Source organism: Carica papaya, chromosome 2 (genome assembly GCF_054855325.1).
Source record: "Carica papaya isolate Zhongbai chromosome 2, ASM5485532v1, whole genome shotgun sequence".
In the NCBI taxonomy this organism is placed as follows: Eukaryota; Viridiplantae; Streptophyta; class Magnoliopsida; order Brassicales; family Caricaceae; genus Carica; species Carica papaya.
In genome coordinates this window covers 3839129-3866314 of record NC_142310.1, presented here as the reverse complement: position 1 = coordinate 3866314, position 27186 = coordinate 3839129, and the positions used below count along the sequence as shown (strand labels likewise).

Here is a 27186-nt window from a genome sequence, read left to right as displayed (position 1 = left end):
TTGAAATTCCAGAAAGTGGCACGTCGAATATTCTTCACTTATTCCAGAAGCTTTTGACTATTTATGTTATTCAAATTTTTAATTTAATTACAGAATAAGTTTTAGAAGATACAAAATACGTTATTTATAATTAAATTAAATAAGTTTTTATGAGCTAGTTTATAAGTATGATGTTAAGATTTTAAATGCGCAAATTCTCTTTCTTTTAGAGGAAAAATCTTGTAACAAATTTGGCATTATGCCTAAAAATTTACCAATCGACGTGGACCAATAAAAATCTAACACGTATGTTCAATATGTTGTATTAATTTTTAAGGTGACGGACCCGATCCCCGTCCAAACAGGATACAGATTAACGTGTTTGACCGTTGAAACATTTTAGTCGTAAAAACACACCGCCAAGCATTCATTTCCCTTCCCCTGTAAGCATGCTCCCCGTAATTTTGATTCCCTAAAAAAAGACAAATAACTTCCATTTATTCGTCCAATCATCAAAAAATACCCCTCCCCGAAGCTGATGCACACTCTCAGTTACAGCGCGTGTACAACAACCGGTCTGGAGTCTACTTAGACCCCGTCAACTGTCGCCGATCCAGTTATGCGAGTATCTCGCAGTCCGCTAAAAGAGCGTGAAAATCCCTTTAATTTAGCATTTAAAAAAAGCGTAGTCAATCACAAGTCAAGTCCTCTGCCACGAGACAAAGCGGCGTCATTTTTTATTACTTTAATTTATGTTTTTTGTTTTTTTTAACGGGAGGGAAACAGAGTACTGCATATATAAACCAGAGGGGCCTCCGTTTCTCCCTTCAATTGGTTCTGTCAATAAGAAGGCTAACAGAAAACCAGGAAGGGAATTGACAAGAAAGAGAAAGAAAAGAAAAGAAAAAAGGAAAGAAAGAAGCAAGATGCCGTGTGCGATGGTGGTACCAAACTCCCCGATATTCTCGTCAACTTCGAGAATTCCTCCGATGTTTTGCAAATCTTCGTCGTCTTCCCCGTGCTCGTCTCCCAGGTCACCGTTGCCGGCGTCTTCTTCCTCATCTCCGAAATCGCCGCTGTCGCTACGTGCACAGAGACAGGGAGTCGGATCGGGTATTGCGTCCGGACTTGGCTGGGGCTCCACTGCAGTTAAGAGGAAGAGACCGGCGCGGATAGATATACCGGTGCAGACGTGGAGTCTCGCTGTGGAGACGCCGAGAGGGGAGAAGACGGTGGAGGTAGGGGAGGAGGATGGAGATGGATACTCTGTGTATTGCAAGAGAGGAAGAAGAGGTCCGATGGAAGATCGCTTCTGTGCCGTGGTTGATGGTGCGGGAGATGATAAGCAGGTAAATTCGTCATAACTGATTTTTTAATTTGTGTATTCTTTTCCATCTTTATATGATTCGTTTTATGATTTGATAAATTGCTCTGAAACCATTGTTGTAAGAATAAGTATGTCTTTCAATTGGTAATTGGATGTTAAAATGAGTGTTTCTATTGTATTATTACAGGCTTTTTTTGGTGTTTTTGATGGGCATGGAGGGCCAAAGGCTGCTGAATTTGCTGCAAAGAATTTAGATAAGAACATAAGGGCTGGATTATTGAGCAGCAGATGTGAAGAAGGAATAGAAAGTGCTATTAAGAAAGGGTACCTTACTACAGATATAGAATTTCTAAAGGAAGATGTATCAGGGGGTACGTGTTCTGTCACCGCATTGATTCAGAAAGGTGATCTTGTTGTATCAAATGTTGGTGATTGCCGTGCTGTAATGAGCCGGGGAGGAGTTGCAGAGGCTCTTACCTCCGATCACAAGCCTTCAAGGAAAGATGAACGGGACAGGATTGAAGCTCTGGTAAATCCCTTGTTCATTCAATTCAATTCTTGAGAATAAAAACAAGTTGGTGATTGATATCTAATATATATATGTATATATTGTTTTGTTATTCAGGGCGGCTATGTGGATTGCCGCAATGGGGTATGGAGAATACAGGGGACTCTCGCTGTGTCGAGGGGAATTGGAGACGGGCATCTCAAGACATGGGTAATTGCAGAGCCAGACACAAAAATCTTAAGAATTGAGTCTGAATGCGAGTTCTTAATCCTAGCATCTGATGGTCTTTGGGATAAGGTAAATTTTTTACACTAATCCATATTTGTTTGTCTCATAAATCCGGATCCTGAATATAATGTAATATAAGGTAGCTGTTCCTCTTATTCCAGGTAACTAATCAGGAAGCCGTAAATCTTGTTCGTCCTTTATGCACAAATGCTGCTAAGCCTGAACCTCATCTGGCCTGTAAAAAGCTTGTTGACTTATCTTCAAGAAGAGGTAGCACAGATGATATAAGTGTGATGATAATCCTATTAGGTTGTTTCGTTTCGTAATTTATTATAGAAAATCTGGATGACCGCCAGTAAATTTTGCTTCAATTTTGGATGGAAGGCACCGATCTGTAAAGCAGACACCTCTCCTCTACTAGATAAAGAAGATAAGATAGTGGTTTTAAGAGTGGAGAAGATGGTTTTGATACTGACAATAGATTATATTTGTAAATCTTCTAGGTTGAGGCTCATGGTTTAATGAATCGTGATCATAATGCTTGTGGAAATTATAGACGGACTAAGGTTACCTATATAGCATCATGTTTTACATTAATTTTTAATTTTTTTTGTATATTTTGTTAATATGAATACGTATTATACTTCGATAATTATGCGTGACATATAAATACTTGTTAGAAGATAAACTCGTATCATAACACATAGAAATACACATTTTGATTATAGTTACATAACTACTCCGACAAATGTTTTGTGGGTAACAGTAATTAGTAATCACAAAACAAAAAATTAGTATAAATTTATACTATAACATGGTATTTTAAGACTTATCATCAAATATGTTTTCTTAAAATCTATGATCATCTGAGATATGCTCCTTTTTCTTATGGTAGAAAGAAGTGCCTCCTTTTAATCACTGATTTTAGGATGAAACAGCATCAATAATCTCCAAGGTGATTCTCATCTAACTGGAAGACAGATTTGCATAGGCATCAAATCCAGGTATTGTTTGTTAGTCCGTGATATATGAGCCTTTTTCGCGTATGAACTAGGGCTCTAGATCAAAAACAATTAGTGCCCGCATATTCCTAAAAAGCTAAGTTAAAAAACACTGTTGATGTTCATAAAGACAGTAAACTGGAAATTTCTTTTGACATCCTTATTTTGGATTTACATGGAAATAGCTAGAGCAGCCATAAAATTCCCTCTACCTAATATATAAATAATTTCACAACCCTGAGATGAGGAAATATATATATGTATATAACAGTTAGTTATATTGCAGGCTTACCTCATAAATGTATAGCCACTTTTGGAGGTCTGGTTGTTTTACTCTTTATCACAGTTGCTCCATCCCATTGTGTTTGCTAACCACGGCCAATGAAGGAAACTTCATAATACATATATATATATATATATATGCATGTATATAACCATCCAATGAAAGCAACCTGATCTTCTCAAGCAAAACTTCTTTGCTTTACCCAACATTTGATTAAGACATACATGTGGTCACTAACTGTTATGTGAAGACATTGGACCTTTTTCTTAAAGCCAATACATGTTTGGACCAATTAAATAATGGGTTTTATTTTGTTCCTATGGAATCAAATATGTATGGACTTCATTATGTATAAATTAAATTTTTTTATCCGATGTTGCCAAAGTTTAGCGGGAACAGAGGCAATATGGAGTAGATTATAGTTTTTCTATAAAAATACATTTAACATAATCAAGAACAATTGGAAAATTGAATAGTTCTCCAAGGACAATTGAGGAGTGGTTTTTACATTTTCATGTTTTATCTAACTCCAACTAGTAAAAATAATACAACGTAATAGGATGACCCTTGTTATATATTGATGTTTCTTTTTTTTTTAAAAAAAAAAAAAAGAAAAAAATAGAGATCCTTGTTATATTTTGAAATAAATTGACTCTTTTAATAAATAATTAATTTTTTAAAGTTTAAATAAAACATCGCGTTATATGAATTAATAAATTGTTGATAATCACATTGTTATTGGTTGACTTTAATAGTAATTATATTATATTAATAAAACTTACAACTTAGTTTAATAGTTGATATGTCTATTTATTTATAATAATCAATTCTAACATCGGCATTAAAAATCTTATTCGAAAACTCAACATTTAGATTAAGGATGTCAACAAGGCATATTTGTGGCGAGTTTTGTCAAATCCGAACTCGCTTTGACTACATAACATATCAATCCGAAATCATCTCGAACCCGAAGTTGGTTTAATAAAAAATGTCTTTTTTATACCTTGTGAGTTTCCAATAAAACCCACCTTACACTACTTATGATTTTCTCCAAACTAAATTCTAAAAAAAAATTAATTTAACCTCATTATTGTACAATATAGAATTACACTCAAAATTCAAAATACCATCGAATGCATGAAAATTGTTTGTATCTACATAAAAAGAGCCCATTTTGAATAAAATTAATACAAATGAATTATCACATGTGCAAATATTGAATTTAGTAATAAATTTTACCTGATTTGTACTCTCTCAGCAAAGTCGAGAAATTGTAAAACTAAAAAATAGAACATGTAACTATTTATGGTGAAGCTGTAAAATTGATGATGCTGAGTGATTTATCAGTTGTCATAAATTCACAGTGTTACCAACTCACCGTGATAGATATGCATTGAGTTATCAAATAAGTATGACTGAAGATAAAAATACTAAGTGTGAAGATGAAGATGAATGAAGGAGGTGTTGCGGAGGACACTCAAATTTAGTTTTAGTTGTTTTTTTTCAAAAGATTTTCCTTTTTCTCAATCTTTATATACTTTTATTTTTTATATAATTTTTTATTTTTTAAATTTAAACATATAAATATATTATTTTATAACATACATACACTAGCATTTCAAGTTTTGATGAATTTTTAATACTTAAATATGAACTTGCCTCATCCTAGCTAGCTAGTTTTTAAAAATCTAACATGATACAGTTTGGTTCAACTTATATTAGGTTAAAACCCATGACGATTTTCAATATGATGGATAATTTTGGTTGGATTACAACTTATTTTTTCATAATAATTCAAATATCTATATTAAATAAGAAGGATATGATGACCCATTATTTTCTTTTACTTATTATTTAAATCACATATTTTATAAATGAATCATTAATCATTAATATTTTTTTTTTCTTTTCTTAATAAAATTTTCATCTACTTATTTCTCCTCCTCCACTTGTCTTTTTTATGCTATTCTCTTATTTGATTTAAAGATTTTACTTATACGTTCAATAAACAAAATTTACACATGTTATGTCTAATAGCTGATCATATAAAATAATCTTAAATAAATTCACTAAGATTACCATATTTTAATTGAACTTAACTCATTAAAATATATATATGTTTTAATATTGACGGAATATTTTATTTTATACATTAAACTAATTAAAAATAATATATATTAAAATGTATCAATAACGAAAAGCATGATATAGTACAATATAATGCAATATGTGTTGTATGTTTTAGATTTAATAAATTATGAACTAGATAATGTTAACATTTATTTTAAATATCACTATAATTTAAATTAAAAAATAAAATAAAATGTTGAATGCATATAATCTTAGATTATTTATTATATAAAGATCTATTAGTTTTAGTAAATTTTCTCTACAGCTTTTAATATCATGGATTTTATTTTGCTTTTAATTTTTTATATTAGGTTTTACTGTTTACTTTTTTTTTTGTTCATAAAATATAATAAAACATAGTATATTAAGTACTTGTTAAAATAGGAAAAAAACTAATGATACCATAATTTTTGGCTTGAGTTTGAGTGAAGTAGCAAGTTAGACTATTGGTTGGACCTTCCTAATAAGTGGTGGATTAGCATACAACATCAAATTATTTCAGTAAATTTTATAATTATTTAAAATGATATAATCTAATTTACAAATTGAATATCTAATAGATATGCTGTAATTTTTAATTAAAATATATTACGAATTAATTTTTCTTAATAAACATTAGAATAATTATGGTATAAAAATATAACTATTAATACTCTAAACATGTAGAGATTTTATAATTGTTACTAAGTTTTAAATATATGATATTTATTTAAAAAACTACATATCATGTATGTTTTAATATATAAATGTCATTAGCTAATTATGGTGTTTGGAAATTTTTATGATATTAATTAATAAATTGTATCTTCATTAGTTAATTAATAAATGTCCACAACCACAAATAAATAAGTGAATTTAGTAAAAACTTTAAAATAATAATATATAAAATTTAAAATAATTTGAAAAAATAGTCATATATTAAGCTAAATCAAAAGTTTTAACCTATGTTATGATAACTTGGTGTTGGCATGTTTAATATTGTTTTTTTTACCATGTGAATAAACATATTTAATATTGTTAAAACTTAATAAACCAAGCATAATTGATCGTTATTATCTAAAAAAACTAAATAATAAAAGGTTATGATTCTTGAACATTAATTAAAAAAAAACATAAAACGGGTCGAATCATTACCGGACCCGGCGCTTATAAAACCGAAGCCAGCAATTGCCCAGGCACATTTTTAACACGTCCTTTCCCTTTTGCGGGGATTTTTTTTGTTCTTATATTTTTCATTTCTGTCTTCGAAGTGGTGCCTGAATTAGATCTCTCTATGCTCTTCATTGCAAAAATTTCCCATCTCTCTTTCTTCCTCTCTCTTGCTCGGAGCAACTTCAAGGGTCTTATCGCTGCTTCAGATCTCGCAGCGATTTGAATCCACTTCATTTTTATCTTCATCATCTTTAATCTCCTTTTGGTGTTTTGACTCTCAATTGAAGATTCAATCTCGGCCGTAGATCTGGTTCTGCATCTGGTTCTTGATTCTGAGCCGTCGATCTGAGAGACACCATGGCGGCCGCGAACGCTCCGATCACCATGAAGGAGGTCTTAACTGTAAGTTGCCCCTCACTCGCCTTTTCCATTTTCGCTTTTGCTTTTGGCCTGATTCATCGGATACTTGTAGTAATCTAGCTTAACTTTTTGCATTAGTTATGTTCTGAACTCAATCACTCAGCTGGTTGATCATTTTGTTGAGTTAGCAAATTTTAGAGTTTCAATTTCGTTTTACAGTCACGCAGTCTGATATAACTTCGCTTGATTCGCCGTATCAAGAGTTTCTGTAATGATTAGCTGGTGTTATGCTTTGTACAGATCTGATGAGGCCATTTTCTGTTCAGATCTGTGTATTTTATAATTTTGCTATGTGCAAATGTTGTGTTGTATATGTACATGCTTCAAAATAGTTAAAGACGCATAGTGATGCAAGAATGTTGAGGAATTGAGTGTTGAAATTGTGTGATCTGATATGTGGTTGCAGCTACCGAGCATTGGGATTAGTCCGCAATTCATCACATTTACAAATGTTACGATGGAGTCTGATAAGTATATATGTGTAAGAGAAACAGCTCCGCAGAACAGTGTTGTCATTATTGACATGAATATGCCAATGCAACCATTGAGGAGACCTATTACAGCAGATTCAGCTTTGATGAATCCAAACTCTAGAATCCTTGCCTTGAAAGGTAGGATATGTGGTATAGTTTATTTGGCGTTTCTGTTAGATTGCATGGAATATTTAGAGGTTTGTATTGTTATAATCAAGAATGGTCATATTTACAATAATGGCTTTCATCTTATAGGTGATGGATTTATCTTGCTTTTATTTGTTAGACGTACATTGAGATGCATCTGAATCCATGTTGCTTCAACTCCTTTATGGAATTGCTACAAACACTTAAGCTTGGCAAGATGTCATATAAAGCCCCAAGAGTATATATCATGTAATGTTTATTATGTTTGTGTTCACCTGACGGTGAGAATTCCTTTCTACGTTTTTCTTATCATAACGATTATCCAGATTTAGAATCTTCGCATTGCATAAATCGGTGTTAACCTTAAATGCTTGTAAAGAATAATCCACCAATGCTGGAAATTTAAATTTCCACAGTAGTGAATGAGTTAAATTCATAAAGAAACAATATGGTCTACTCAAGTGATATGGAAAGACTAAAACACTGTGCTGTAATTGAGTGATATGGTAAAATATATAATGCGGCAATAGATGACATAATATGTGTTCTGTTGTCATAGACTTCCACCCTCTAAAGCTTAAACTATGTCCAAAAAGATATATAAACATATTATATCTTTAAACAAGGTCAATCTAGAATGATCTCACCTTGTTCTTATGTTGGGGAGATGAATGGGGGATTTGTTTGCATATTCCAATTAGATCTCTATATTCAGCAAAGGTCCTTTGTCACTTGTTTTTTTTTTTTGCGGGGGGGAGGTTGAGCTAAGCTCTCTTGTCGATCAGGATCCTAGTTGGTATCACATAATTGTTTTACGGTAAGGATATTCTGATATTGGTATGAAATTTGCATAAAAGCATTTGCTGTATAAAAAAATTCAATAGGAATGTTGTCATAGAAAGTACTTGTAATCTATAATGCATTTATCTTTATTTTTGAGATTTTTATCTTAAGGTTTTGAGGATTTGTCCTAGCAGTCTGCCATGAAATGTAAATTTATTGTCCTTGATGAACCACTAAGTCAGAATGTCCAGCTCTTTTACTTAATTCAGCGGCAGAACTTGCTTTGTTTTTGTTTCAGAGAAGGCAGGAAAAGTGGCTTTCTATGTTTCTTTAGGGAATTCTTGATACTTGAAATAGCTAGTTAATATTTTGCAAGGAAAATTATTTTGTTTAATTTCATCCCAAATCTTATATTATTCAGTAATTATGTTGCGATTATTTTCATTTCTCATGGTTTTAGTACTCTGTTTGTTTGTATGTGCTCATGTTCCTTATCATTCTTTTGTAGCTCAACTCCCAGGGACCACACAGGATCATTTACAGATATTCAACATTGAGATGAAGGCAAAAATGAAATCACATCAGATGCTTGAGCAGGTAATGATCTGTCAGGCATCTCCTTTCACTTTTTGTATCATAGGCTCCTATGTTGACTGAGATAGTCCTTCTTTGGGAGTTAAAAAGTCACTCACATAGGCATTCTGGTACATGTCTAGGTTGTGTTTTGGAAGTGGATTAGCCCAAAGATGTTGGGTTTGGTCACTCAGTCCTCTGTGTATCACTGGTCAATTGAAGGTAATGTGTCTTTCTTTTGCATATTTTGGTGTATTGTTAAACTTGTTTAATCAAGTTCACTGTTGTATGCATTGCGACCTCATTTTGTCGTCATTTTTGCAGGTGATTCTGAACCAGTTAAGATGTTTGAGAGGACAGCAAATTTGGTGAACAATCAAATAATCAACTATAAATGCGATCCTTCAGAGAAATGGTTAGTTCTGATTGGAATTGCTCCTGGTTCACCAGAGGTGCGTGTATTCTGAAGCTCTTTCTTTTATGTTTCCTTTGCTAGGGTGCTTGTGTTCTCAGTTTTGAAGGACATGATGTTTTTTCTTACCGAGTGATTCTCTAGTCCAATGGCCTTTTGGTGTTCTGATTTTGGTTTTGTTCTCTTATTTTGGTTTACAGAGGCAACAATTGGTTAAAGGGAATATGCAACTATTTTCTGTTGATCAGCAGCGTAGTCAAGCTTTGGAAGCACATGCTGCATCATTTGCCCAATTTAAGGTGGAATTCGTTTTAGTTATGGATCCTTTATTGCTCTGTGGGGCTGTTCATTTAAACTTGGGCGTAAAATTGTGTCTAATTCTTTTTATATATTTTCTTACAATAGGTACCAGGAAATGAGAATCCTTCTATTCTTATTTCCTTTGCAACAAAGACTTTTAATGCAGGGCAAATCACATCAAAGTTGCATGTCATTGAGCTTGGTGCCCAGTCAGGTTGATTTACTATTTTCTTTTCTGCCCCTCCCTTTTCTAGAATAAAAAAAAAATTTATACCTGCCAGGAATTCTTTAACTGTGTTTCATGTTCCTTCCAAGTGGTTAAGAGATCTTTTCTTTCAGCTTTTTGGTTTGGAATTTGTCATTCCTATTATAACATTTGAAATGTGAGCAGGAAAGCCGTCATTTACCAAGAAACAAGCGGATCTCTTTTTTCCACCTGATTTTGCTGATGATTTTCCAGTAGCAATGCAGGTATGTGGTAGTTCATACTTCAAATGTCCTGTGTTTGTGCAGATGTTAAGATACTAATTTATTATTTGGCAGATCTCGCACAAATACAGTTTGATTTACGCTATCACCAAGCTTGGGCTGCTATTTGTGTATGATTTGGAAACAGCAACCGCTGTATACAGAAACAGGATTAGTCCAGACCCAATATTTTTGACAACTGAGGCTTCATCAATTGGGGGTTTTTATGCCATCAACAGGCGAGGTCAAGTTTTACTGGCTACTGTAAATGAAGCTACCATAGTGCCTTTTGTCAGTGGTCAAGTATGTTTTAGATACAACTGCTTTTTGTTGGTAAACAGATAATACTCTTTTTTGGTGTAAGGGAATGTATCATAAATTTCATTATCATGTTTCAGTTGAACAATTTGGAACTTGCTGTTAATCTTGCCAAGAGAGGAAACCTCCCTGGTGCGGAAAATCTGGTAACTTTTTTTTAGTACCTACATCTATTTATAACTCTTGGATTCTCATGTCATTTTAGAAATAAGTAGTTAGGGAATTTTTCTGAACCCTTTTTCTGAAGAGTGGGCATGTGTATACTCAGAACCTTATTGTTATCTTATCCAGATGTTGGATAATTATGGTATGAAGCAGCATTTCAAGAACCATTAAGTATGAGAATAAAGAACAGTTTAAACGATAAGGCTGTTTCCAACAGGTTTTTTAGAAATAATCCAAAAAAGCGGGATGTCTGTTGGATTTACATTGACATGTGATTTTCTTGTGCTTCTGTTGCTTGATTAAAATCTATGCTGTTATCTTGGATTTGGTCTGACATAATTAAAGTTGTTCATCAACATGCTTAATTTTGTGCACTGTGTATACTTGCCAAATGTTCTACATCAGCTGCTTTTGATGCATCTCCCTAGTTATATAGGTTTTTTAATAAAATTTTTAGTTCTATACATTGATATTGTTGATTGCCTTCAGCTTTCTGGTGTTCCAAGTAATTTGTCACATGCTGTCTTTTGTTTCCCAGGTTGTTCAACGTTTCCAGGAGCTCTTTGCTCAAACTAAGTATAAAGAGGCTGCTGAGCTTGCTGCAGAGTCTCCCCAGGGAATCCTTCGCACACCTGACACAGTTGCTAAATTTCAGGTTTTTCTTTTGTTTTCAACTGTGTCATTTAGGCGCTAGACACCACTTCTTTGTTGCTTCTTGTTCAGAAGAAAAATATACACATGTAATAGAGCAGATTAAGCTGTAACTGTAAATTACGTTGCAGAGTGTACCTGTGCAAGCAGGGCAAACACCTCCACTGTTGCAGTACTTTGGGACACTTCTAACTAGAGGAAAGCTCAATGCATTTGAGTCATTGGAATTGTCTCGTCTTGTGGTGAATCAGAACAAGAAAAATCTTTTGGAGAACTGGCTGGCTGAGGATAAGTTGGAATGCAGTGAGGAACTTGGAGACCTAGTGAAGGTTTGATTGAAATACAGAATTGAAAACTAAATGAATCTATAACTTCTAATAGTTTAATTTATGGCATTTCAAAAAAAATATATATATGCCGTTTCTGGTAATGTTGATTTTTGATATTGCAGACTGTGGATAATGATCTTGCTCTTAAAATATACATTAAAGCTAGAGCAACTCCAAAAGTTGTTGCAGCTTTTGCCGAGCGAAGGGAGTTTGACAAAATCTTAATTTATTCAAAGCAGGTAATAACATGATGTCTTTATTGTTTTAGCACACTATCTTTTTTTATCAACTATAAGATCTATCTTCTTGTTGTTCTCATTTATTTACATTATTGGATGCCAGGTTACTGATTTTTTTTCTTAATGTTCTTGCTTTAGGTTGGATATACTCCTGATTATTTGTTCCTTCTGCAAACAATACTTCGGACGGATCCTCAGGTAATTGAATTAGTCTTAGAGGGGCTAAAAGATATTGAGTTGTACAAGCACTGATCTAGCAGGACAGGGATCATATGTGCTATCATGACATGCACACTTAGATAATGTGCAATTGTCAATGAAAATTGCAGGTTTTCAATATTATTTGGATGAAAGTAGTTTCATGTGAAAACAATATTTTGTTTTGATTTATAATAAATTATTCTCTGCTTCTGAATTACAGGGAGCTGTCAATTTTGCATTGATGATGTCCCAGATGGAAGGAGGTTGTCCCCTCGATTATAATACCATTACAGATCTCTTTCTTCAGGTGTATAAACAATAAGAATTCTAGCTTTGTGCTGTTTTATATAGAATTCTTGCGCTGTGCTAAATACCAGGCTACTTATGAGTTTCTTATAAAAATTTGCTGATTTTGTACTTCTCAGAGGAATTTGATCCGTGAGGCAACAGCGTTTCTATTAGATGTTTTGAAGCCAAATCTATCAGAACATGGTTATCTCCAAACCAAGGTTATCTAATTTCTGTTTCTAAGTGATTCTATTGAATCTTAACTATCTAAGTTAGTTAATTCACTATTTTGTTTCTTCCTTTCTAACATGTAGGTTCTTGAGATCAATCTGGTGACTTTTCCGAATGTTGCTGATGCAATTTTAGCCAATGGGATGTTTACTCACTATGATCGTCCTCGAATTGCCCAACTTTGTGAAAAAGCTGGGCTTTACATGCAAGCTTTGCGGGTGAGTACGGCCCAGGTGGTCTTTTATATTTTTGTGTGTTGATATCACAAAACTCATTTCAGTTTTCCTTTTCGTGCAGCACTACACAGAGTTGCCTGACCTAAAGCGTGTGATTGTAAATACACATGCAATTGAGCCACAGGTATATATTATCCTCAGCTAGATTCGTTGCTGAAATCGAATAATAAGCAGTTGCTGATGATCATTTGTTTTGCATCAGGCACTTGTTGAGTTTTTTGGTTCGCTGTCTCGGGAATGGGCCCTGGAGTGCATGAAGGACCTTTTATTAGTGAACCTCAGAGGCAACCTTCAGATAATTGTGCAGGTAAACGGTGTTGTTTCTTGTATGTCAATAATATTTATTATGTTAGGTTGTTTCAAGAAAAAAAGGAGGTATCTAAAAGAATTCTATTACATTAGCTGAGACAAACATGTTCATATTTCTGCAGACTGCGAAGGAGTACTGTGAACAGTTGGGTGTTGATGCATGCATTAAGCTATTTGAGCAGTTCAAGTCATATGAGGGGCTGTACTTTTTCCTGGGTTCATATTTGAGTTCAAGGTGATCTTTACCTTCTGTTTCTGTGGTCGGATTATAACTGTTTCAAGTCAGTGTGAATGTTTATGTTTTTTTTTTCTTTAAATTGTGGAGCAGTGAGGATCCTGATATCCACTTTAAGTACATTGAGGCAGCTGCAAAAACGGGACAAATAAAGGAAGTGGAGCGTGTGACTAGAGAATCAAACTTCTATGATCCTGAGAAGACGAAAAACTTTTTGATGGAAGCCAAGCTTCCTGATGCTCGACCACTAATTAATGTTTGTGATCGTTTTGGGTTTGTTCCAGATCTTACCCACTACCTCTATACGAATAACATGCTCCGTTACATTGAAGGATATGTCCAGAAGGTATTACGTAGTCTCTTTTCCCTTCTGCTGATGGATGGTTGTTCCATCTCTGCTGATGCATGATCATATCAGTTTGAATGTAAACAATTGTGAATTCTTTTGGTAGGTGAACCCTGGAAATGCTCCCTTAGTTGTTGGTCAGCTGCTAGATGATGAATGCCCAGAAGATTTCATTAAGGGTCTCATTCTTTCTGTCCGATCTTTGCTTCCAGTTGAGCCCCTTGTGGATGAATGTGAAAAGAGGTGGTTCCTACCATCCTCTGAGTTCTTGCTCAATTTTTTTAACTCCTTATGGGTTTTTTAGTAGCTCAAATTGTTTGTCTTAATGTTTATTTTTGTTGCCAGAAACCGTCTTCGTTTACTCACTCAGTTCTTGGAGCATTTAGTTAGTGAGGGAAGCCAAGATGTACATGTCCATAATGCCCTGGGTAAAATCATTATTGATAGCAATAACAATCCGGAGCACTTCCTTACTACCAACCCTTATTATGATTCTCGGGTTGTTGGTAAGTATTGTGAGAAGCGTGATCCCACCCTGGCAGTCGTGGCTTACCGGAGAGGTCAATGTGATGATGAACTTATTAATGTCACCAATAAAAACTCTTTGTTCAAATTGCAAGCTAGGTATGCGGTTCCCTTCATTTTAAATTTGTTTATTTGTGCATAAGTATTACTTTTGCTGGTAGTCTCATTTGCTTGTCCTTCAATTACAGGTACGTGGTTGAAAGGATGGATGCCGTGCTCTGGGACAAGGTTCTTGATCCTGAAAATGGCTATAGAAGACAACTTATTGATCAAGTTGTGTCTACTGCTTTACCAGAAAGTAAGAGCCCAGAACAAGTTTCTGCAGCTGTTAAAGCATTCATGACAGCAGATCTTCCACATGAGCTCATTGAGCTTCTTGAAAAGATTGTGCTTCAAAACTCTGCATTCAGTGGGAACTTCAATCTGCAAAACCTGCTTATTTTGACAGCTATTAAGGCAGACCCATCAAGAGTTATGGATTATATTAACAGACTAGATAACTTTGATGGACCTGCAGTAGGAGAGGTGGCTGTTGAAGCCCAGCTCTATGAGGAAGCGTTTGCTATTTTCAAGAAGTTTAACTTAAACGTTCAGGCTGTCAATGTGTTATTAGACAATATCAGAAGCATTGAACGGGCAGTGGAATTTGCATTTCGTGTTGAAGAAGATGCTGTTTGGAGCCAGGTGGCAAAGGCTCAGCTCAGAGAGGGCCTGGTTAGTGATGCAATTGAGTCATTTATTCGGGCTGATGATGCCACTCAATTCCTTGATGTTATTCGTGCTGCGGAGGATGCAAACGTCTACCATGACTTGGTTAGATATCTAATGATGGTTAGACAGAAGGTGAAGGAGCCCAAGGTGGATAGTGAGCTTATATATGCATATGCTAAGATTGATAGATTGGGTGAAATTGAAGAATTTATTCTGATGCCAAATGTGGCAAATCTTCAAAATGTTGGTGATCGTCTATATGATGAAGCCTTGTACGAAGCTGCAAAAATAATTTATGCCTTCATATCAAACTGGGCTAAGTTGGCTGTCACACTTGTGAAGCTAAAACAGTTCCAAGGTGCTGTTGATGCAGCACGAAAAGCCAACAGTGCCAAAACATGGAAAGAAGTTTGCTTTGCATGCGTTGATGCAGAAGAGTTTCGCTTGGCACAGATATGTGGACTTAACATTATTATACAGGTATTCCTTTTAAACTTTCAGTTATGACCCCCTTTGCCATGGGCCGCTGGGCCTAAGGACCTGCCAAAGGAGGTGGAGGGTGCTTTTTTTTTTCCCCTTTTTTGCCTTTTGTTTTGAATTAACTTTTTCCTTACTGGATTTTATGCTTAATAATTTCATTGATGCATCATGTTTGTTGCTTTTTATTCCACATGTTATAATATTATGATATGTTGTTATGTTCATAGGTGGATGACCTTGAGGAAGTAAGTGAATATTACCAGAACAGAGGATGCTTCAATGAATTAATCTCTCTAATGGAGAGTGGTTTAGGTTTAGAACGTGCACACATGGGCATCTTTACTGAGTTGGGAGTTCTTTATGCCAGATACCGTTATGAGAAACTGATGGAACATATCAAATTGTTTTCAACCCGTCTCAACATTCCCAAACTTATTAGAGCTTGTGATGAACAACAGCACTGGAAAGAACTTACTTATCTATATATCCAATATGATGAGTTTGACAATGCGGCAACGACTGTCATGAATCACTCCCCTGAAGCATGGGATCACATGCAGTTCAAAGATATTGTTGTCAAAGTTGCTAATGTGGAGCTATATTACAAGGCAGTGCATTTCTACTTGCAAGAACATCCTGATATCATCAACGATCTTCTCAATGTGCTTGCACTCAGATTGGACCACACACGCGTTGTTGACATTATGCGAAAGGTCTGTTCATGCTGGGAGATAATCTCTGTTCGGAAGTAACTGTTTTTCTTTTATGGGTCTAATTTCATTGAGAACTGTTGGTGTGTTTCAGGCTGGTCACTTGCGTCTTATCAAGCCATACATGGTTGCTGTCCAAAGTAACAATGTATCTGCTGTCAATGAAGCATTGAATGAGATTTATGTAGAGGAGGAGGACTATGACAGGTTGCGTGAGTCTATCGATCTGCATGATAGCTTTGATCAAATTGGCCTTGCACAGAAGGTGCGTTTCAGCTATTAACTATTTTGGTTGTCGTCTTTTAGAAAGTCTCACATTGTAAGCCTTTTTGGAATGGTTTGGGCAGATTGAGAAACATGAGCTCCTTGAGATGAGACGTGTTGCTGCTTATATCTACAAAAAGGCTGGCAGATGGAAGCAGTCCATTTCATTGTCAAAGAAGGATAACCTGTACAAGGATGCCATGGAGACAGCTTCACAATCTGGTGACCGTGAACTTGCAGAGGAGTTGCTTGTTTATTTCATTGAGCAGGTACTTTAAGTGCAACAAAATTCGTGTTTGATGGTGGATGCATATTTATTTCATTTTCAAATAATTCCAGCATGTGAAAAAGGGGTTTTTATGTGTAAGCTTGGAACACTACTATGATAGTGCGGTATCTTGATTAGTTTTTTATGCCTGGAATACCTTGTATATGTTGCTGGAGCAGCACCAAGATATCAGTTGGGACATTTCATATCCTTGGTCAATTATCATTTCTGTGATGTTCAATTTTCTGTTTCATAGAAATAGCTTAATGTAGCTTAGGTGATCAAAGTTGGACTATACTTTTTTTCCTCATTCATTACCATATTATTCTTTTATACATGCAATATATTAATTTAAAATGATTTTTTTTGGGCTTGTGCAGGGCAAGAAGGAGTGTTTTGCATCATGCCTCTTTGTTTGTTATGATTTGATTCGACCAGATGTTGCTTTTGAACTTGCCTGGATCAACAATATGCTTGACTTTGCTTTCCCATATCTGTTGCAGGTGATTTCTTTGTTTCTCTAGCTATTACATGTTTTTTAATCTTTTATCAAACGAACTGCAGATGCATCATGTTAATTAGGACAACCTTGATTCATGCACTCATTGTTAGGCTCCAATCTTCAGGAACTTTGGTCTCGTCTTGTGACCTTGGTGAAATTTTTATTATAAGAGTAGCCAAATTCTGTTATTTTTTTAAAAAAAGAGGAGTCAAATTTCTGTTTATTTGATCCTCTGTATGTTTTTTGTAGTTCATAAAAACAAGAGATAGTTGGCATCTTTCCTGACAGGGCTAGGAGTTTCTAGGTGGATCTCTAACCCTTCATACCTTTTTTGTCACTTGGTCTTAGTACATTGCTGGAGTAAGGCCCGAGGGGTAGACGTGCTTAGGTGTTGGATGTTGACGAATGCTTATTAGTTTTGCCCTATCCTGCATCCAGTGCTGTCCTGGGGGTTCCATTTTGTTAAATTAGGCATCGTTAGGCTAGGTGTTGAGTGTTGGAGAGTATTTGACATGAGCATCCTTTTACTCAGCTCCTGATCCTTTTCTATAAAAATGACCCAAGTATGCTTAGGTGTTGGATTTTGACATAGTATGGTAACTAGTTTTGCTCTATCCTATCATCCGGTGCCTTACTGGGGTTTCGTTTTGTGGAATTAGGTATCTTTAGGTTACTAGTTGTTGCCATGTTGTAGAGTATTTCACATGAGCATTCTCTTTCTCAGCGCCTGATCCTTTTCTGTACAAGATGAAACCCGTGTATGAATTTAGTGGTTCTCTGATCTTTTTTCTTCCCTTTCAGTTCATCCGCGAATACACAGGCAAAGTTGATGACCTAGTGAAGGAAAAGCTTGAAGCTCTTAAAGAAGTTAAGGCTAAGGAGCAGGAAGAGAAGGACGTTATTGCACAGCAGGTAATGCTTTTTCCTGTCACCAAGAAAAATGTTTGGTTCGTTTGCATGGCATGTTGGTACTCTCGAAGCATGTCAGAGGCTTGACCCATTGGTTTGCAACTGCATCTATGTAATGCTTTGCCCAGATTCATTTCACTTCACCAATTTCCTTTTTCTCTGTTGCAGAACATGTATGCTCAATTATTACCCCTTGCTTTGCCTGCACCCCCAATGCCAGGAATGGGTGGCCCACCTGGGATGGGAGGAGGCTTTGCTCCCCCTCCACCAATGCCGGGCATGGGGATGCCTCCAATGCCTCCTTTTGGCATGCCACCAATGGGTAATTACTAATAATGGAGCCACGATCATTTCTAAAGGAAATTACCCAGTCATCTTTTTGCTCGATGAACAAGAATAGGGAGGAAACACCTAGCAGTTTTGGGCTTTGGATCTGGGGGTGTTTTGTCGGGCCTTTTGTTCTTAAAAGATCTTTTTCGTGTTCCTTGTGTCAAGTAGGGTTGAAACCAGTCTAGTTTAATAATTGACATTTATTTTACCTCAATCATTTTAGCAGTGTGGATATGTTTTGTAATATTCTTTTGTTTAGCAGAGGCATTTTTTGGCTGCTGATAGAAAGCGAGCCGAGGATTTCATGTATTTGTAGTAATTCCAAAATTGTTCTTTTCTGGGTTAAGGGCTTGGTCAAGTATAATACGAAACTTTTCATACTTTGATCATAAACACAAACTGGTTTTGCTGTCTTTCCCACAATCATTCAAGAATCATAATCTTGTTGGCTTTAACGATTTATGGTGCTTATGGTGAGGCTTTCTACTGAATTGCTCAAATCTCAAAACTGTTGTTAATTTTCCCTTCATGATGTTTTTGGTTTTTATCTTATCCTTAAATTAGACTTTGTGTTGTTTATAACCTTTAAATATAACCTTTTTAAGTCTACAAAGAATTTGGAACTGATTAGTTGAAGTAGTACCATCTGAATGCTGATTATGAAACGATGGACCTCATGAAAACGCATGTTTGTGCTTTCTTTTTCATTTGGTCATGAGCTCTATGATTTTAGATTGAGTATGAAGATTGCATCAGGTTTCTAGAAAAAATTTGCTAAGATTGAAAGCGCTATGTACATAATCAGTTGAAAAAGCTCGATTCAGTAAATGCACGTAAAAAAAAACCTTTATTTAAATGTCTCTTACAAATCAGAAAAATAAGTGAGAAAATAACAAATGAAAGATTATGGAAACGACCTCCTGCAGTCGTAGGTAGGAAGCTATAAGTAAAGGATCCGGTTAAAGTCTCCTTAATGATTTTAAAAGAAGGGTTCAGTTAATTGCTAAACTAAATTTCGCCTCACTTAAAAAGACATCAATAACCAATATTGATCCGCGTCATTGATTAATTCTTCGCAGTTATGATACCGTAGTTACTGCGTCAATATAATTTTTCTCCTCCTTTCCTGGCTTCTTACTGGATTCTCTGCTAACATCAACTTTATCATCCCTTTTTACAAATTTCCAATCCGCTAACTAATGGAAAACCTACTAATGAAGGTAAATAACACGAAGAGACATTTTTTTTTTCTTACGATAATTTTAGCGATTTAAGGAAGAAAGTGTCCAAGGAAGAAGTAAATTTAACTCATGAGTAGTAGTTACCGGTGTGAGCAAAGTAGAGGACTTAAACATGCTGAACAAGACCAAAATTTAAAGCCCGTGTTTACGGCTATATACACAGGAACCGTACGGAAAAGGCTCCCGCGTCGGAACCACGCGCCATAAGGGGCTGTGGACATTGAAACAGATATTTCATCTTCTCCGTTGTGGTTCACTTCCTTGCCACAAACCCCGCAGGCTTAGATTCTCTTACCCGTCCCCCCCGCTTCCTGCATGTTCGGCCCCTGAAGAATCCACAATAATAAAAATGGCGATTTCTCTGAATTCAATCGTCGCCTTAAATTCCACGGTGAGTTTCTGGTCTCATAGAAATGGTGGTTTCTATTTATTTTTTGCTTATTTTTTTTTTTCCAAAAAATAAAATCTACTAGTACTCTGTTATTGTCAGCTCAAGTAGCTAATGTCTCTTTGTTTCGAGTTTTATCAGCCTTTATTAACTTATTATTTTCCTGTAATTACTATATAATCTGAAAATATTAGATGTTCTTGAGCTGAAACAATACTCGATAAGTAATTAACTAAATTTTGGATCACAAGGAGAGGGATTTTTGCTAAATTCAGCTTGTTAACGTAGATTTTCTTTCTATTTGAGTTTTTATGACAATAAGTGCGCCAATTCACGCCTCCTTAGTGAAATTTTGTTAGGACATTTTATCTGTGTATAGACCTTCATGTGCTGCTGGTGCTTTTGGGGTGTATTTGATCTTTAATGGCTTAACGAGTTTTCCTAACCATGAGTTGATGATAAGGAGGGATCAAGGTCCTAGAAATAAATGTTTATGGAGCCCAATTGATGGAACTTGACTATTTGTTTGTATGCTGTGTCGTGCTGGTGTGAGAAAGCTTGGTGACTTCTTTTACATAATGTTCTCTAGGAATATATTGGCGACTTCTATCCTTATGCTGATTATTTGCCAAAATGTTTCTCTGTTAAAAGTTCCAAGCAAAATCTCATCATTTCTCGAGATATTCAATCAACGCATCAACATCAAAGCTTACCCAATTGGCATCGTCCTTCTGGGTGTATGGTCTTAGGAGGCCTTTGAAGAAAAGAAGTTTAATCTTACCTTGTTCCATAGCAGATAGTGATTGTCTTGCCACCGAGAATGGTGATACGGGTACAGCAGATGCTACAAAATTTGTTTCTGATTCTACTGTTAAGCCCTCCTCTTCTGATTCTCTGGGACAAAGTGGTCAGATCCAAACTAGTGTTGGGGACAAGTCAGGGTCTCAAACGTCTGATGCTCTTAATGGTTCTATTGTTTCTTCAGATCTAAAGCAGGAGGTGGTTCAATCTCCGAACTTGCAATCTACAGCCAAAAGATCACCTCTAACAGCAAGAGAGAGACTGCGGGCAGCCAGGGTTCTCAGCCGTTACAATGAAACAAAGTTATCTAAATCAGCAACGGGCAACAAAGTGCTGGATGCGCTTACAGAAAGTGAGAAGGGAAAGAAGAGATCTGGCCTCCCAGAAGCTCCTACGAACTTGTTTGATGACAGGGACCGTGGATTGCCAAAGCAGGGTCTGACTTTTCAGTTTCCTGGAGGGATGGATCTATTCATCATTGCCTTTTCATTTGTTTTCATCAGCACAGTAATGTTTACAACTACTTACATAGTCTGGAAAGTTGGTGCAATACATTTTAATGAATATTGAGGTTAAACGCAGTGTTATTTTGCATTCTCTTAATGAGCTACCTCCTCAATACTTCCATTGAAGATCAAAACCTATCCTTGCTTGAGGTACCTTTGATGCTTATCTTCTGCAAACTATTCACAGTCAACAGAAATACATGAATGTACATATCGATATTTAATTTGTTCTATCTGTAAGAGCTTTTCTTCAGTGAAATTTTATGCCTAACTAATCAAATAAATGTGATAGAAGCTATTCAATTCCTTCTGACTCCACTCTCCCATAGGCTACTTCATCAGAAGAATTGAGTCTGGCTTTGCTGAATCTTTACTCAACCGAACTTCTATTTACATGTACTAACCCTAGAGGTAAAGCTTTTACTGCTTCAGTTGCACTTTATCTTTATCCTCTTCTGCAGTGAAATGTTCTTGAAAATACTTAAAAGTAGAAGCATATACTCGTGTGATCATTAGTCGTGATGTTTCGTAGGATTCCATTTGATGGAAAATATAGAAAGACGGTGCCTCCGTATATCTTGCCGCCATATCTTTTGAAAGGAGCACATAAATCATGTTTTGCTGTGCTGTCAAGTAGCTGAACTCTCAATATCAGATTTAGGTCTGATTTTATTGCAGCCTTTTTTTTTCGACACAGGATGCCTAACTACTCTATGATTACTTTGACAACATGTTAGTAAGAGTGCTTGACACATCTAAGCTAATTCACCGAGAATACAGTTTACTGGTGGGCTCTTCACTTTACTTCGTGCACTTGATTTGTATCCTTGTATGACCTAATTTTGAGCATGATTTGCGCCAATATTCTAACATTTACCTCTACCTCGTGGTTGGACATTACATCAGGTGGGCATCCCTATTTTTGATTTCCTTCTTAGACAAGGAATCTTGTTATCATATCATTGAATTTTATGGTTCAAAAATTATACTCTAATGTTCCCGTGTGATGCATGCTTTGCTTAAATTAGCAATGGAATACCGAGATGCACCGTAAATGGAAAAAAAGTCATTATATGATGTGATGCCAGCATGTGCTTATGCTGGGCCTGCTTCTCATTCATGGTTTATCCCTTCCCTCTCACTCCTCTCCCTTCCCCCCAGTTCCTTCTGGTTGCAGCTTGTTTACTATATGGATGTAAACTTTTATCGACCCCATACACACGTATAGATACATATAATCGTTTCGATATGTCGTAGAAGATCCTAATAATCTCTAAAGCTCATCCCAGAGTACAGTTGAAGCCAACTTGAGCAGTTAGATTGTTTGATAAGATCTTTTGTAGTCAAGTTCATTAAGAAAATATGTAGCTAGATTTAGCACATTTTCATTGTGATATATATATATATATATATGTATATATATGATTTATGTGAGAAGATCTGGAGAACCCTTCTTCTTTCCTCCTTTTTGATCTTCAAAACATGGGTTTTGGAAGGGAAAAATTAAAGAAAAAAAAAAAGAAAAAAGAGATCATTATCAGCAGTGGATACTGAGAGAGAACTTGGGAGTATAAATGGGTTGATTGATCAATGTTCGGTATCAATCTTTATAGTCCTTTTTCTTTTGTTGGTTGAGATGAAAATGCTGCCTTGAATCTTATTGTCGTTGTTATTATTATTGACCCTACCCTACAAAGTGACCAATTGGTGATTGTAATTGAAGTTCTCTTGTTTGCTTGCGTAGGACAGTAGGACTTCAATAGTTCTTGAGCACAGATGCAACCAAATGAAACTGGACAAAATAAGCCACCAAAAATTAAAAAATGAGTGGCCACTTTGGCATCAACTTGACTTTGTACTGATAGATGGAAATCTAAGTGGATTCAAGAAAATTTTATCTAAAGAAACAGTTCTTTAAAGAGCTGCCCCACATTATGACCCGTGTTTTACTTTGAAGGTTATTAATTTAAATTTTATTAAGAACATAAAATTTATTATTTTGTAAATATATTATACATTGACGATGATCGACTAAGTAGAAATAAGAATTTAACTCGTATCTTTCAAACAAAGTATTAAAATCTGAACCACAACACTAACATGTTATTGTTAAATTCTTCATATAAAATCTAATTGAAATATTTCCCAGTATGCAATACAACTCAACCTGAAATGTGAAAGTCCATGTAATGGGCACAGTGGTGAATGTAACTGTGGCTACATTCAAGAACTCGGCCAAGCTGATTCACCCAGTATATTGGAGGGTAGAAGAAAAAAAGATGGAGAGAAAAAATAAAAAATAAAAGTACTGCCTTAAAAGAGTTGAATGATTGTGACAAAGAGATTAGCAAATACAATACTAAAGCAAAAAAAAAAAAAAAAAAAAATTGCTTGTGGGTTCACCCACATCTTTTGTGTCTGCAGGAAAAAAGAGAAAAAAAAAAGATGTTGTTACTCTTTTATTATTTTAAGTTTTAACTTTTCTACATTGTATTTTTCTTATTAAAATTTTAATAATAAATTTTAAAAAAAAAAATTCTTACTGGATAAGCACCAGGGAACAAGAAAATTTTTCAAAAATTATTCATAATATCTAATGCTTCTGTGATGAAACAGATTGATGTTCTATATCTACCCACTTACCTTATTATCAAAATTTCTCATTATAATCTGCTAAAACACAATTTAATTTCTTGTTTATCCATGCTTCATTATAATCCTTAAAATGCCATGAATTACTTTGATACAAATCGTCAAAAAGGAAGTTCATATTGAAATGACAGCCGGATACCGCCAAAGAAGATTTTCATTTGACCAATTAAAGGTCTCTACATATCACACCAATCACCATCAAGATAATGAAGATCACAAAATTATTAGTGCATAAAACAGTGAAGCTCTCTTTTGCTTATGGATGGATGCCTTCATAAAAGCCAGAGACTTGTTATTTGTTAGGTTTTAGAAGAAACCCAGAAAGAATTTTTTACATATATAAAATACGCGTAACATATATATATATATACACATACACAATCATAGATAACTGCTCTTCTTTCTTATATTTCAGAGCATACCTGTCATCCATGGAGAATTCTTACTTTTATCATTCTGCTTGGCCTGAACTTACTAATTTCTCAGATTCCAACGATGGTGAGTCTCGATGTCTATTTCCATGGTCGGTACCTCCTTGCGTTTCGGCCTCTCCTGACTCGGTCCAGCTCCATGGATGCCCTTCGTGGTCAATTCCAGTCGAAGGAGTTGCAGAAGACAAGGCCGCATCGGTGTCGAAGAGCCATAGCCAAGCCGAGAAGAGACGAAGGGACAGGATCAATGCTCAGCTTGCCACTCTCAGAAAACTCATCCCTAAGTCTGATAAGGTAAAATTAAACTGATGATTCTTCTCTTACTCTATAATTTACACTAATCCCCAGTTTGGTTCAATTTAATACCTAACCATTTGGTTTACTTCGACTCAATTCAATTCGGGTGCCTACATGCTCCTTAGCAATCGAATGATAGATGAATTGTACATCTATTAGGTCTGGATTAAACCAGGAGGATCATAAAATCATTGATCAACTTGTTAAAAGAAGGAAAATTTCGATCTATGAGATCTACCAACAGTGGTATTGCTCTTCTAATAAGCTAAAAAAAATGCGATCACGGGTGGTGTCTAATTCATGAATTTAGGCAAAATTTATTGGGGAAATCTGGAATGCATTATTGTAATAGCATTTGAATTCATCGCCTTCCACTTGAATCAATACTAAATTTATGAATTTATTTCAAAAATAGCGTTACCTTTGATTTCCAAATCAAGAAACCGAATCTTGATTTGTTTTGTTTTTCAATTTCCCAAACCAAACAAACCGAATCTTCATTTGTTTGATTCTTCGATTTCCAAATCAAGAAACCGAATCTTCATTTGTTTTATTATCCAAATCTGCAGATGGACAAGGCAGCTCTGCTAGGGAGCGTAATAGAACAAGTGAAGGATCTGAAGAGAAAAGCAACAGAAGCGAGCAAAGCACTGAGTGTCCCAACAGAAGTTGATGAAGTGACTGTGGACGACTGTGCGGCCGATTCAAAGGGGAGCAGTGAGAGCGCCTTCTTCAGGGCAACCCTCTGCTGTGATGATCGGCCAGAGGTATTTTCCGAGCTAATACGAGTCCTAAAAGGCCTGAAAATGAGCATTGTCAGGGCTGACATATCAAGTGTTGGAGGAAGAATGAGGAGCAATTTGGTGATGTCCACTAAGGGAAGCGTGTCAATGAGTACTCTTAGACAGTCCTTAAATGTTTTTCTCAGTAGGATTGCTTCTTCTTCTGTAACTTCAAATTGCCGGATTAGAAGCAAGAGGCAGAGACTTTTCTTGCCTTCTAATTTCTCTCATCAATGATCAAACCACCACCTATACGTACACACTACAACATACGTAATTCTCTCCCCAAAATTTTTCTTTTTCCCTTCTTCACTAAATATTAAGTAGATACATCTATATATATGACATGCATATTGGAAAAAAATTGCTCTTGAATCCGTGTATGAGTTTGAAATTTTTCTTTATTTACTATTTTGAGAGTGAAGTGTAGATCAAATATATATCTATATTATCAATGTAAATTATGTTTTAAAATAAATCAAAAAATTATATGGTAGAATTCATTTAGATTAAAAAAAAAAATGATGCAAGAATTAAGTATAAATTTGAAGATAATTCTTACTAAAAAATTTTAAAATTTTAAATTCATACACTTAGACTTTTTGGGTAATATTTTAAAAATAACATTCTAAATATATGTGTCAAGAAAGAAGAATATACATTGATAAAAAATATATATATATATTTCTAAAGTGTTAAAATTAATTTAGAAATACTTTTAAACCTTTTTTTTATAAAATAAAATAAAAATAAAATTGATACTAAATATAGAATTGGACACATATTTGGTTACCAGAAAACGCACTTTTGCCTTACCTAAAATAATTATTTATTTTTCTTCCTTATAAATATGATAATCCTCCACTAATTTAAAACAAAATTAACCAAAAAATCCTTGTCACACTTACACTATCTTTATACATGATCTCTATAAAATCTCCAATCTTGATTTAAATAAATAAATCCATTATTTATACAATAAAATATTTTTTTTGCACAAATATTTCATAATTTTTTAAAATAAAACATAATTTAATCACCATAGGTCCATTATTAATTAATTAATTATCTTCTTTCCTGATATAACATGAACTTAGCATTATGAAATTATTTATTTAATTTTAGTTTTATTTCTATTCTATCTATAGCTAAATGTATCTTATGTTTTTATTTAAAAAAATAAATGTATTTTGTGTAATGAATTAATTAAATTTTGGTGCTTTTTTGTCAGAAATAAATCATAAGAAAATTTTGTCAACCCGCTAATCTCAGCAAAATTTTCAGAAAACTCATAAACTAATTGTATAATAAGAATTGAGTAATTAATTTAAACGAAATACTTACAAAGTCATACCATAATTAAACATAGTGATTAGTCCTTAATTTAAAATTAACCAAGTTATATAATTAATTAAATATGAGAAAATAGAGTAATTCCTGTCAAACCAAAAGCTAGATTCTAGTGCTTAATGAGTGGAGGAAATTGACTTTTTGTACTTGTGATATGAATTTATTAGGAAAATGGTTGATAATTAGACCAAAAATAATCTAATTTACCAAAATAATTCATCAAAAAAGTTGATTATATTTTTTGATTAATAAAAAGTTAAGATAATCCATAAATAATTATATTAAAATTTAAAATTTAACAAATTAC

General features: G+C 34.7%; 4 protein-coding genes across 5 annotated transcripts; all 4 read left to right on the top strand.

The window, feature by feature from the left end:
- The first annotated feature begins 794 nt into the window (after positions 1–794).
- Positions 795–2554, top strand: PP2C5 (phosphatase 2C5). The gene is made up of 4 exons (XM_022048219.2): positions 795–1328; positions 1494–1835; positions 1932–2111; positions 2204–2554. Exons 1-4 carry the CDS (start codon positions 906–908, stop codon positions 2366–2368), a joined length of 1110 nt encoding a protein of 369 aa, XP_021903911.1. The 5' UTR covers positions 795–905; the 3' UTR covers positions 2369–2554.
- A 4084-nt stretch (positions 2555–6638) lies between these two features.
- Positions 6639–18777, top strand: LOC110819237 (clathrin heavy chain 1). The gene is made up of 30 exons (XM_088212800.1): positions 6639–7010; positions 7435–7639; positions 8940–9028; positions 9148–9226; positions 9329–9456; positions 9617–9715; positions 9822–9930; positions 10108–10187; positions 10260–10487; positions 10583–10648; positions 11206–11322; positions 11450–11647; positions 11770–11886; positions 12025–12084; positions 12308–12394; positions 12513–12596; positions 12690–12824; positions 12904–12966; positions 13045–13149; positions 13274–13386; positions 13480–13732; positions 13839–13975; positions 14078–14356; positions 14446–15448; positions 15676–16161; positions 16253–16423; positions 16506–16691; positions 17071–17193; positions 17994–18104; positions 18270–18777. Exons 1-30 carry the CDS (start codon positions 6966–6968, stop codon positions 18432–18434), a joined length of 5121 nt encoding a protein of 1706 aa, XP_088068926.1. The 5' UTR covers positions 6639–6965; the 3' UTR covers positions 18435–18777.
- A 1081-nt stretch (positions 18778–19858) lies between these two features.
- Positions 19859–21442, top strand: LOC110819393 (uncharacterized). Of its 2 annotated transcripts, XM_088212799.1 has the most exons (3): positions 19859–20063; positions 20712–20892; positions 21046–21442. In XM_088212799.1, the coding sequence occupies exons 1-3, from the start codon at positions 20022–20024 to the stop codon at positions 21429–21431; spliced, it is 609 nt and encodes a 202-aa protein (XP_088068925.1). In that variant the 5' UTR covers positions 19859–20021; the 3' UTR covers positions 21432–21442. The 2 variants fall into 2 exon arrangements, with proteins under 2 accessions (XP_088068925.1, XP_021904255.2); XM_022048563.2 differs by having other exon boundaries at positions 19873–20063; positions 20712–21442.
- Positions 21443–24216: 2774 nt separating this feature from the next.
- LOC110819275 (basic helix-loop-helix (bHLH) DNA-binding superfamily protein) lies at positions 24217–25904 on the top strand. The gene is made up of 2 exons (XM_022048405.2): positions 24217–24744; positions 25317–25904. The coding sequence occupies exons 1-2, from the start codon at positions 24451–24453 to the stop codon at positions 25764–25766; spliced, it is 744 nt and encodes a 247-aa protein (XP_021904097.1). The 5' UTR covers positions 24217–24450; the 3' UTR covers positions 25767–25904.
- The last annotated feature ends 1282 nt before the right edge of the window (positions 25905–27186 follow it).